Source organism: Ursus arctos, unplaced genomic scaffold (assembly GCF_023065955.2).
Source record: "Ursus arctos isolate Adak ecotype North America unplaced genomic scaffold, UrsArc2.0 scaffold_13, whole genome shotgun sequence".
NCBI lineage: Eukaryota > Metazoa > Chordata > Mammalia > Carnivora > Ursidae > Ursus > Ursus arctos.
In genome coordinates, this window is record NW_026622797.1 from 8548456 (window position 1) to 8561809 (window position 13354).

At 45.4% G+C, this 13354-nt stretch overlaps 1 protein-coding gene across 2 annotated transcripts in view; it reads right to left on the reverse strand.

The window, feature by feature from the left end:
- The window catches only part of FNDC1 (fibronectin type III domain containing 1), a 99235-nt gene that overhangs the window by 61685 nt on the left and 24196 nt on the right, over positions 1–13354 (reverse strand). For both annotated transcript variants that reach the window (XM_026505152.4, XM_044386457.3), the window contains exons 2-4: positions 11535–11729; positions 9172–9258; positions 8678–8746 (exon numbers count right to left, since the gene is read on the reverse strand). In XM_026505152.4, coding sequence (XP_026360937.3) covers positions 8678–8746; positions 9172–9258; positions 11535–11729 — 351 coding nt within the window. The remainder of the gene's footprint in view (positions 1–8677; positions 8747–9171; positions 9259–11534; positions 11730–13354) is intronic.

Consider the following 13354-nt stretch of genomic DNA (forward strand, 5'->3'; position numbering starts at 1 on the left):
CTTCCATGCCACGAGTACACCCACTTACAGAAAACATCAGCATCATCCCCAAGGACGTAGCTGCTCTTGAGGGAAGTCAGTCCATCTGTTCCATCAGAAGCCACTCATCACACGATTCCCCTGACATTTGTACATTTCAACACTCCAGGAAAGACCATGTGATGAACAGCCCAGCACCTGGGCAGCCACACTGATGGCTTGGCTGCCCGACTCATCCTGGGAAGCAGTCAGGACATTAAGGAGAGAATTTTTGCAACTTACACACATCTCTCTGCCCTCAGAGACACTAGAACAGCAGCCCTCGGCCCACTTAGAGGCAGTAGATCTTCAAAGGTCTACAAGATCTTGAAAGAAAGAAAAGAAGAGAAAAGAAAGAAAAACAACCTTGATCTCCCCCAAACTCACCAATGCCAATGTCTAATGATGTTATGGATTGTGGAAACCCAAAGAGCCTTTCTAAAACATCAAACACTAACTCTTAAAACGAGCCAACCTGAGTGTCTTCGGTCAAGCTTCCACCTGCCCCCTGGCCCTGTCCAGTTCTTCACAGACTCTTCCCTCCTGCTCTCTGGGATCACACAGTAATGTCCAGACTGTCCCCAGATGAGATGCCACAGGGCATCCTACTCAGCACAGAGCAGAGAAAGGACAGTAGTCAGAGGCCAACCTCATGGGCTGTTGCGAGGCTGCCAGCACTTGTGCCCTAAACGGTGGCCCTCAAAATCCAGGAGGACTGTCTCAGAAACAAAGCAAATACTGTAAGCCATTCCGGGCTCACGCCACAGAGGCCATTTTGTCTTGTTCGGCTGTCTGTTGCACAAGACTGTGGAATCCCTCTATCACGTAGGAGAGCTCCTCAAACTTTCCCGTCTAAGTTATTTAATAGCAAAGAAGATGGCACAGTCCCAGAAGCCTGGCTCAAGGCAATTTATTCACAAACTTTATCTCAAAATCTCACTTCAATTTTATAGACTACTCTTAAATATCTTGGTGTTTGTCTTAAAGTAGAAAGTAACATTTTGAAAGATCATCCAGAAAGCACTTCCTGTCGACATGGTCGATGTATCCTATGTCTTCATGGACTCCCGGCAGGGTGGTGTCCTGGCCCAGCCCCACGGACCTAGCATGAGGGGATCAGGGAGCTTCTCCAGCTGCGGAGGGTTCCTCCATTCGAGATGGGCAGGTGCAGTCACTGGAAGCATCTGCTCTAGATCCCTCTGGGGGTAGTGTCACTTCTAGAAGCACTTCCTGAGGACTCATGAGGGCCACGGAAAGCAAAGGGAGCAAAAGCCCTTTCCTGATCTCCTTAGCAGCTGAGATGCAGACATCTGGCATTTCTTCACTCCTCAGTGTAACATGGGGACAGCCTCCTGGACTATGGAAACCAAGATAAAGGAGTGGGAAGTATTCTGAGGAAAACTGTGTCTCAGTTCCAAGGTTTGTTTTGTTTGGTTTATTTGTTATAGTCTAAAGCTCTTCTGCATTGCTTTCATTCGGGAGCTGGACAGTAAGTAACGCACTTGTTTTCCGGAAATGAAAGACCTTGTTTCTATTGAGTGGTAACTGGTTAGTTTAACTTTTTACTGCGATCCAACATGCCCTTTGCAAACAGAAGACCCAGTCATGATATATGAATAGGTTGATAAGTTAAAAGAGAAGGGCTTTCTTTCAGGACTAATATCTGCATTTGCAGGGATCCTACATAAGGACCACATCCCTCTTCAGAGACCTCATGAGGGACATGCCTGCCCTCTTTTCCACTCAGACGTGGAAGGAAAAGCCCATGACAGACCCTGTGCAGTCAGACAGTAGCAGCTGGCCCCCAAGATGCTGACCTTGTCAGGAGCATTGGGTTTATTAACAGGTGCAGAACGTGAAGGCAAAGTCAGCAGCACCTTCACTCAAGGCCACACATGTGGGGACAGTTCCTCTCTCCAGCGTTTGGGCCCTGTCCTGCCGCTCAGAGCAGCCACTCGTCGGCCTCTGAAGTGAGCACCCACCCCACACCCGAGGAAACGGCCTCACTCCTGGTCGCCGGCTTCCTGGCCACTCGCTGATGGGAAAATCTGTGAGCACACATTCACATCCATCGATACAGAGGAAACACCACAGAATGAGTTGGGAAGCCTCTCCAGTCAACCACAGCTCCTGAGTCCCTTCCAAGGCATTTCTGTGGGGGCTGGAACCCCTGAGAGTTTTGCTCCAACCCTAGAACATTCAGCTATGGGAGAAGTTACACAGCACCGCACACAAGATTCCACTGCCTACTTTTTCACTGTTCAAGAATGGGCTCGAAGGTTGGGGAAGTCTACACTGTAATGGGAGAGGCAACTTTGAAGCAGGCACTCTGATAAGATGGGAGCCCCCCGGGAAGAAGGGGCATCCCCACAGCAGGTCTTGCTGTGTACACACCTCGTCTTCACAGACCAGCCGCCTCAAGGAATTCCAATCCACAAATGCCCTCATGTCATTCCAAGACACAGAAGGCACGAATCAGGATCTCTGACTGAGGACAGCACCCCTCTGTGGCCGACAACCTGGCCCGCCCAGGACCACCCCCAGCAGCAGAGGCTGAACTAGCCAGGGGCGACCCTGACCTTCTGACAGCCCGCTCTGCATCTCGCACTGCCCTCGCGCCTGTCACTGCCCATCTCCTCCGCCAAGGCACAGACACCGAGGGGAAGCAGCCTCCAAATACATTTCTGCTTAACACACATCGATGGAGCACCTACTGTGTGCTTGCCCCAGGCCCCGGAGATACAAAGATGAGTAAATCAAAGCACCCTGCCTTTGAGGTGGCTCACCATTTCGGCTGGGGTGCGGAAACTGATTTTTGCCTTGTAAACTGCACTTAATAAAACTCATGATTGCCTGAGAAAGCTACTGAGAAAATCAGGTCACCGACATTATTAAGTCCCCATTGGTCAGGGCGTTAATTGAAACTAGTGTGTGAAAAGAGGACCATCTGATTGTAATTACTTTAAGAAGTCTGGATTGGGGTACGCTTGAAGCGCGAGTCTGGCACACAGCAGCCCCCTGGCCCGGCTCCAGCATGGTCGGCTAGAGCCCTGGACGCAGCAGCACGGTGTGTGATCTGCCCACTGGTGCTACACCGGCACTTTTACCCAGAGTGACACCAACAGTCTAGATATGGTAATGGGGCCTTCTTCCTGGCTCACGTGGTGGCACGCATGCCGTCACACACAGAGAAGGGGGGGCGGCACAGACAACGGGGCCATTGGGACAGGTGTGTCCAGTGGCTCGCTGGTGACAATTCTCTATTCTGAGCAGCTCTGTGCACTCGGGCACGGATTCAACACCTAGAAACTGCAACTCAGTGTTTCTCCCTTTAATAATATGATTTTTTTATTTTGCTGACCTAAAACAGTAAAAGGGGTGGAGAAAAAGGCACAGAGCCATTTCTCAGTACTACAGATGGTTCCCAATTGCTTGCAAAGCTCAAAATCACCCAATAAAAGTGGTGGAATCGATCTGCTTCGTGTCCTAAATTCACAAAATTTCCCAGCTGAAAGGAACCCCAGAACCTTAGAATAAAACTCAGAACCTGAGGCCGTTCTTAGAAAGGAACCTAGAACCTTCCCATCAAGTCCCAGCATTTCACAGCTGCAGGATTTTACAGGAATATGCTGCAGCTGCAGCCCGAGCCAGCCATGCGGAGTGGACAGGGTGGGGACTACAGCCTGATGGGGACTGTGCTCTCAAGTCAACAGGTCAGGAAAGGGCCCATCGCAGGACACTAGGGTTAGAATTTCCACTCTCCACATCAGTCACATTTAAATAAATTGGCAAGAAGATACACCCGAAGGTCCGTGCTCGTTTTGATGAACTATTGATAGAAAAGGTCAGAATTCATAATTATTTTTTTTAAGTTCTTTTGGTCTATTTATTTATTATTTATTTATTTATTTATTTATTTATTTATCAGAGAGAGAGAAAGAGAGAGAGAGAGAGAGAGCATGCACAAGCAGGGGGAGCGGCAGGCAGAGGGAGAAGCAGGCTCCCCGATGAGCAAGGAGCCCGATGCAGGACTCAATCCCAGGACACTGGGTTCATGGCGTGAGCCGAAGGCAGCCGCTTAACGAATTGAGCCACCCAGGCATCCCAGAATTCATAATTCTAGATTATGAAATACCCATTTCTCATATTCCATAGGTATTTCCTATGAAAGGAACACCAGGGAAGGAATTAAAGATGCCAAACTGTGGTTTGCATGGTTTGTTAGTTTCATTATTTCTACGTCAAATAATTTGATACCTATTCAACAGCAACTATCACCTTTTTGAGGCAGGCACTGAGGAGAGTAGCAGCCTCCATGACCTCGGGCCTGCCCTCGGGTCTGACCAGCATGCAAAGCAGCTTCACACGTACGAAGTCAGCCTTGAAGAGTCACAGGGACAGCAGTTCCCCTCAGAGCCAAGAAGAGGGAAGGGAGATGAGGGTTTGGAAGTCATGGGAAATAAGAGGAGGGGTGTCATGCTGATGACCTTTATTCTGCTAGGAGGAGGAGACAAGGCTAGAAGCGAGAGGAGGACAGGAGGAAGGTGCTTGAGCAAAGTGGCAACAGTTTGAAACTGCCAACCCATGGAACGAAGGAAGTACCTTGAGTAAGGACACTTAGAACAATTGCCAAGCAGTGCTGAGGACCCAGTTGGAGTTAGCAGACCAGCTGTAAGGAGTCACAAAGGTCCAGATCAGCTGAGCTCTTTGCTTCTCCCACAAGGCCCAGCAATCCACATGCAGGAGGGAAACCAGGGAGGTAGGGGCCCTGGTATGGGGACTAGCAGGCCGCTGAGGCTGTCCCACGGTCAGGGGAGTTGGCCGAGCTGACATGAGCGGGACCAGGATAACACAAGAAATGAGGCAGGAGATGACTTCAGACTGTGGAACTGGGAAGGGTCTATGGACTCAAAGCCTGAGTAGGTCCAAAAGGGGGCTCAGGACAGTAAGGGAGTTGAAAAAGCGAGATACTGTGGACAGGAGCAACTCTACCACAGGCAGCAGGTGGCAGCAGCCGGAAACCATGAGGTGAGGCTGTCACGTGGGCCACCGTCATGGAGGACACCAGTGTGGACCGGCCATTATGAGCCAAGTGCCGTGTTATTTGTATGTGGGGAGCATCCTGGAGGTCAGGGAATGGCTGGGCACAGGTATGCCAGTGTTGGTTGAGAACAGCCAAGGAGAACTGAACTCAAGTCAGAGCTATAATTTAATTGTCTAAAAAATGAGCAAACTTCATGGATTAAAATATAATGTAAGAAAATACGAGGGAGAAATCAAACTTTTATCTCAGTACTATGTCTAATTTGGGCGCCTTTGTTTAAGGACAGCACGAATGACTAGATTTTTAGAAAACCATCACCTTATTAAAAATACACATGATCCTATTGAGAACAAAAATTTTCCAGATGAAGAGCCTAGTGAAAGCAGAATGACCTGCACACCCAGTCCGTGGGTTGGTTGGAGGCAGAGCTGGGCCGTGGTCTTGTTCTGACCCCACTGTCTGGCTCGGCACAGACCAAATGACCCCACAGCCGGTCACAGGATTAAAAGCTAAAACAACTTCAGAAAAGAAGTCTGCAGGGAAGGTAAATAAGATTCCGATATCTGAATGGACTTGGGACCTCTCTTCCCTGGGGACAAAACAAAGGGATATGGGTTGGCATCTCAACAGAAGGGATTTCACATTGAAATACAAAGAAAACTTTCTAACTAACAGATATAAGATGAGCTGCCCAAAGCCAAAGCCAGAACTTCCGGGAAAATTACAGTTCTGCTTAGTCCTCCTACTTTCTGAGTCCTGAGCGCTATCAGATTTGGACGAGTGACTAGTCTGAGAATTAGTCAAGTCTGCCTGCCATGTTCTTCTTCCTCCTCACTCTCACCCCAGCCAGCAGTCCCCATACCAACTCAGCCTGGTGCCACCATCTTAGAGCCTCCCCGGCTCGCCCACCTGCCTTAGTCTGTATCTCAGTGCTGTTCATTTTTCAAAGAATTTATGATTCTGTGACAGGCTGAATTGTGTCCCCCCCAAATTCATATGTTGAAGTTTTGACCCCCAATTACCCCAGGATATGACTGTCTTTGGAGTCTGAGCCTTTTAGGAGGCGATTAAGTTACAATGAGGCCACTGGGGTGGGTCCTACTCCCATCTGGCTGATGTCCTTTTAAGGAAAGGAAAGTCAGAGACACGTAGAGACACCAAGAATGTGCGCTCACAGAGGAAAGAAAAGCCAAAGAGAAGCCTCAGGGGAAATCAAACCTGCTGATACTTTGATCTTGGACTTCCAGACTCTGGAACTGTCAGAGAAAATAAACATCTGTTGCTTAAGCCACCCTCTGTGGTATTTTGTTACAGAGTCCCTCACAGACTAATACAGATTATATGCGTTATTTTTGCTTACATGTTTATTGTCTTTCTTTTCCACTAGAATCCAGTCTTCGTTCAGCCAAACCCTTGGTTGTCTTACCCACTATTGTATCTGTAGCCTCCAGACCTGCCCCTGGAAAGCCAATGGCACTGAATAAATGAATCTAATAATTAGGGAAAGACAAGGAGGTCAAGATAGGTCTCCACCCCAAAAGGAGGCCTTCTGGGATTTGAACTGAAACTACTGTTTCTGGCAGAGCAAAAAGATAGATTGTCCTCTGGTTTCAAATAAAACCCTTAAAGAAAGTGAGATGCTACCAGTCAAAGCACTACAGGGAACTCTGGGGCCTTCCACCAGGAACCAATGCCAATGTCTACATTTTGAGGGCAAATCCCCTCCTTTGAATGAAGATACCTGGAACGCGGAATACCTACTTTGGTTAATGGGACTGTCATTTCTTTAACTATTCCTCAGAGCAGCAGCACAGCGTATTTCCCGAGCCTTAGAGAAAAGGCATAGATGCATGCTGACCATTTATTGATAACTTCTCATAAATTATTCTTATTATTTTTATTACCAATGAAATGTAATTTTTTTCTGGAGCATTGTAACCAAGTCTGTGCATTCTGGCATTCATTTTTTTAAAAGAAAAAGTTCTGCTTTATATCATATGCTGGAAATGGTTTCAGCTAGCAATTTCTTCCAGTATCTTTTTTATCATAATGTGTAACAAACATAGTATTATATATCACAGAAGAGTGCTCTTTGGCAATGAGGGCATACGAGTCTCCTACAGAGAGAGGTTAAATGATTTCACAGTATGCAAAACCAATAACATGTCGGAGCACAATTGTCCATGAGTCCCAATTGCCAGCGTTTCTGTAACTCATGCTCACTCAGAAAGGTCACACACATATACACACACACTTTTTTAAAGAAGGCATAAGAAATTAATTATTTAAGAAAAAGCAAAAGAAAATTACTTGTTCTAAAACCACTGTCATTCAGAATACTTTATCGGAAAGATTATAAAAAATAAAATGGTCATTTAAAATACAAGATTCCAATATAAGGCACTGAACCTCTGTCAGTAAAAAGTTTACATGCACCTCTTCAGGGATGGACAGTCTCGGAATAAACAACCCTGCCTATTTTGCACATTTCCTAGGTGTACTACCATCTTGGCTACTCTGCACTGTCATCATCCTTTCAGTTTTGACCTTGGCCCTTTGCTCTTGTCCCTCCTGTCTCCTTCATACACTCTCGGTTTCCACTCACTCTGGAGCATGACTCCGGAATCCATGTCTGCCCCTTACTTCTCTCTTCCAACTTTCATCTCCCCACCTCCAATCACCACCGAGATGTCTCCCTTCCAACACCCCATGGTCACCGCAAGTCCAGCCTATTAGAACAAAAGCATATCACCCTTCCTTGAAAGCCACCTTCCTTCTCTGGTGGTTTCATTTTTCCACCCCCTTTCTATGAAAAGGGGACTTTGAAAGTGCCTACACCCACCAAATCTGATCTGAGAAGCAGATTATGGTCATTGGTTTCAAAGTACTCACCTTCCTCTCAACACCACCACCACACTGACGGACTTAAAAACATGGTTCATGAAAATAGAATACAGGTCCTCACCATTTTGCCTTTGGGATAGTATCCAACCACACTCCAAAATAACTGCATTCGTTTTGTACTATCTTTTCACCATTAATTAAATATATTCAAAAAAACATACAAGAAATGTAAACACTTCTCTCAACAAGTAAAACAATATGACTAGACAACATCAACATCCAAATGATAAAACAGACATATATACAAATATGGAGCAGAGATGGAAGGCAGGTGCTCTAACATATCACAAAATATCCCACGCTTACGAGAAAAGAGAGAAAGACTTATGTAGCGTATTAGCCAATAAAAACCACTTCTTGGTGGATTCCATTCATTTATACCATCCACAGGTAACAGCTTAAATATCCTCATCAGGCCAGGGCTGCCATCTCAACCACCATATTTGCCTGTTAACAGTGCAACAGTATCCCCAGATGTAGACGCAGACACGTCCCCACACCAGAACATGAAAGAACAGTGCGAAATGAGCAACACTGGCTGCAGTCTGGGTCATCAGGTGCAGAGCAGATGGACCAAAACCGTGTGGCATGTGTGTTAGTTTAGCGATGGGAACTGAATGAAGGTTGGTGAGCACATGTGTGTGACAGAAGCACGACCCTCTTGCGAGACGGTGCTTCAGTGAAGACATGAACCGAAGGAGCACGTAGTACCTGTGACGGTTTCATTAAATGGTCCTGGACCCTTAATGGGAAAACCATCAATCTGGATCCATTCACCTCCTAAATGAGGAAAATGCAACTTCATAGTTAGAAACGAGGACGATTGGATTTTCCACATTTCAGTGCAGCCCTAACATGCGTTTAGTGGTCTTTTCAACAGTCCACAAAAGGAGCCACTCAGGCCACATCAGTAATGAGGCACCTAAGCTTTCTGGACAACACATCTTTTTGGCCTTTTGCACATGGCTTACTCTAATGAGTACTCAAAAAATGTAGGACAAAACGCTAACAACCTACATTAAAATTACTTTAAAAGAAGGGATGAGACTGTCCTAGTCTTCTATCTTTCAGCTTGCTATACGAGTCATTCTTGCTCAGGAACTCTTTAAAGATTCTAAATTTGTATAGATCTGAGAAAGCAAGGAGGGATGTTTCTCCCCATCTACGTAACAAAAATACAGCCTCCAATGCTAGGTAAGACTTACCAGGCGGGCTTTCAGCTCTGTAAACTGGACGGCTCACTCCATTGTGGTTTTCTGCAGTAACCAGCACAAAGTACACTACCCCCGGCTCTGAAACATATGGTTTATATCAAGCCACCATTTCAAATCTCCAAGAATGACAGTTTGATTCACTAACTGTCTCCCTTATGTATAACCAAATACAAAAAATCTGAATTAAGTGACAAGTCTAACTGCAGCTTTTTCTCTCTCTCTTTCATCAATATCACTAACATTCCTCTCGTGCAACGAAAATACACCTGACCCAAAGAACACATTTATTTAGTACAAAGTACATGGCATGTCTAATAAAGCAGTCCACAGAAAAGGTTTTTGAGCTTTTTAATGTGAAGTTAATATAGGCAATAGGAACGCACTATCCACTAACTAGGTGTTTTATAGCCTACAGCGTCAGTAACTGCAAATAATATCTCCCCCTGGATGCCTCACACAGAAATCTCCAAAAAACAGAAAGAAAATGTAAGTGTAACTCATAAAATTTAGCACATGGGAAATCTTCATTGCAACACATAAAGCTTCATGAAATGTTCTCCTTATGACAGTAAAATACTCCCTTTACTAGGTCTGCATGTTGTCTTTGACCGTTTCAACAAAAATCCAGAGAAACAGCTGTTGGAACCTTGGACATACTAATCTTGAAATAACTGGGCTGACTTGAATCTAGGGGTCAAGGTCAAATAGCCATGATCTCTTTGGCCGAGTTCCTGAAGTCAGTGGGACAGGAAGGGAAATGGAGAGGCCACGTTAACTGGGTGATAAGTCCTGAATTCGCAGCTGCAAAAAGGAAAACTCCAATAGCGCTGGTTTTCCTCAAAATGAATTACTGTGAAAGGTAAGTGAAGGCGCCAATTCCTTGGAAAGATGAGGGTTTGTGGGCATTTGATGGGACGGACGGTTGGAGAGATAAAAGTCAGTTGAGTCAAAGGCAAGAAGCATGTGTACATTGCCCAAGGTGAGGAATGTCCCCGTAACGGAACTTTAGTTCTTGGGCCAGAGGCCCAGCAACAGCGACACGGTGATGCCATCTAGCACCCCCGCTGTGCTCAAGGTCAGTAGGACCTCTGTCCGACTGCGGCAGGGCCTGGTGGCATTCAGGGTTTGGCACGGCCTGCTGGACTGACTGGGAAATTCTCTCTAGGGTCAGACAGCATGCAAAAGCACGCGTCGCCAGGCACTTTCTCTATTCTGAGGTTATTCGTATTTCAAAGAAATTTAATCCACATGTCTCTGATTCCCGTTAACTCATCAGCGAGTTACTGGGAGACACTATTTGTTTTTCAGTGGGTTCTAGGGCTCTCTTCTTGCATGTTTTTCTTCTCTGCAGCTATCCTAACAACCCAAGGTTTGAACAAGCAAAGATGACCCTGCTCATGCCTTTGGTCCAACAGGATCTCCATTTAACCTCACTGTTGGACTTCGTACGGCCACACTGATGTGGAAAAGATTCAGAGAAATATATGTTTAGCTGGAACTATGAAGAAGGAAATCTGGCTCCTTTTATGTCCCTTCTATATGCTTTCTGCTCCGTTACTCAGAAAGCCTAACATTAAAATGCAGGAGGTGGAGAGGGAGTAAGGGTGCAGACTATGGCCAGGAATCTGAGGAGCCGTGAGTTGATTTCAATTCACTAAAGGAAGGCAGGGAAATGGTAACCTGGCACAAGGAGACCTGGTTGGCAGGGATGCTGACTTCTGTTACTTCCTTACAATCCATCCTGAGGTTGGACTGTAGAATAAATGGAGTTTCAGGCTTGTAGGATCAAAAAAGCAAAAGATAGAAGATCCTGAGGAGGCATCTCAAAGCCTATGTTCAAAACCAGCTACACCTGCACTTATAAAACAATATATGTAGGGAAATTGTTAAATAATACAGACTTCCAGAATCAAATTTAACGGGGAGAATGTCACATCTTTGAACCAGATGTGGGTAGGCATGACATCACACACACCCTCACAGGGACATATTATTTGAGTAATCTCTAATTGGTTTATAAATTAGACATCTCAAGATTAGGCTACAAAGTAGTCAAGTTTCTCTGAAACAAACAAAAGACCAACATGTTTTCCAAAAGCACATTCGGTTTCCTACGTCCATTTGGAGAGCTATCCAGAAATACCTGAGCTCAAATGCAGAATGAAGAAGCCCAGGGGCAAGATAAAGGTTAAGCAACAGCCTCATGACCTTGGCTACCTGTTCCCAAAGAACCATGAGATCGCTGGAGCCTGGTCACACTGTGTTTCACAAACAGCCATCCTACCCGAGGAGGGAACCGAGAATGTTGATGTACAGTTAGTTCTGACTGGCAACAAGACCAGAGTGTCACTTACCCACATCCTCAATAAGGAAGGAGTGCGTCTCGGCATTCACCTTGATGTACTTAAGACTTTTCAGTGACTTCCCATAGGCAATGTTGTAATGCTCCACGGGTCTACTGGTAGCATCTTTGGGTGGGTCCCACGTGACTTTCAGGCCCATTTTAGTGGACAGCAGTTTCACGTGCCTTGGCTTCAGTGGGTGGTCAGCTATGCAAACAGCGCAACTATCAACTTACGGGAATGGCAGATTGTGAAAAGGAATTTTTTCCCAATGTTCTCTGATATTATTATCAAAAGAGCAAATGACTTTCAATTTGGTCCTAAAGACATTAAGTACGGTCATGTTTGAACATCGTTACAGTATGAGAGCAAAACAAACATATCAAACCCACAAGCTTTCATGTATTTTGGATAACTGTGGGTGGTAAATTTAAAACAAAAGTGAAACAAATCAAAACAGACTCTAGGCATTCTCTGGCTTGATTATGTTGCTCGCTAGTGCAGGAATAACGAATTCATAATTTTTGCATTCATATATCAAATACGCTTTCAGTATCTTGCATGGTACAGTTGGACAATCTTTAAAATACCTCCAAGAAGAACGACATAAAATTGTCATGATAAGGATGACTACCCATTGCATCCACAGTGAGATAACAGAAGCATTCATTTCCACAAAGAAAACAAACCAAGATCGTCAACACCTTGAAAGGGAGGTAAGCCTCTGGTTCATCTGCATGGAGCTAATTTAACTGTTTCCATGCTTTGTCCCAGAAGAAGAAAAACAAGTTATTAAGAAGCATAATTACATTTTTATCTTCAGTTATGAGGTTCCACAAACGTATTCTTGATTTTGAAAAATAACCCAAATGAAACATAACATTTTGTCAAACAAAATCTCTCAGCTCACATTGTAACGGATCCTGCCACATTACATAACATATATAGACGCTAAACATTCACACAACAGTCAAACAAATTTTAGGCAAACCTGATCCGAAACTGTTTATTCAATGATGCAAGGCACTCTCAGGAAAGAGAAAAATAATCTAAACAGCCCAGAAACCCTTAAACTGAGTAACATGAAGAAAAATGAATTTGGAACCTCACGGAAGAAGAAAGGGGAAGGAGTGTTCTGTGACAACACGTGGACTGGTTAGTATGTGATTTAACACCAGGTGAAAATTCTGAACACCATAAGCACAGACGATGCTAGCATACATCACTCGTTCCTCCCCAAACTGCCCCACTGCCTCAGGAGTACAATGATGAGAAAAGGAGAGAGCTCATGTGGTCTCACTCAGAGAAATCCAAGGAATGGAAAAGAAGAGAATGAATCTGATGATTTCAAAGCAGTAAAGAAGGGGGGCCTACTTTGGAGACAAAAGCATGCTGTCAGACTTGGGCCAGGAAGCAAAACCCACAAAGCCTCCCCTCCCCAGTTCCAGGGATGAGGGTCCCATAAACCCACAATGGGAGAAATCACAGACAAGAAACCTAGGGCTCTCTGTACAATTTTGAGTTGAAGAGATTGTACACACAGCACGTTGGTGACTTTTTGGGCATTTACTAGCAATCATGGCTACTCTTCAATAATTCTCATGTACCCCTCCTCGCCCACGAGAAACCTTCCAGGACTTAGCCAGAGGACTGGGATTCCCTTCTCTTGGTTCCCCTTATTTCCCCCAAGGCTTCACTACAAAAGCCTCTCCTCCTTCTCTGCCCTCTGACTACCCAGCTCTTTCTCGGTGTGATCCCTGTTTCCCCCAGCGCAGCAATCAGCCCCAGGAATCCAGTATTTCACACTGACCGCAAGGTGTGCAAGAGCAAAG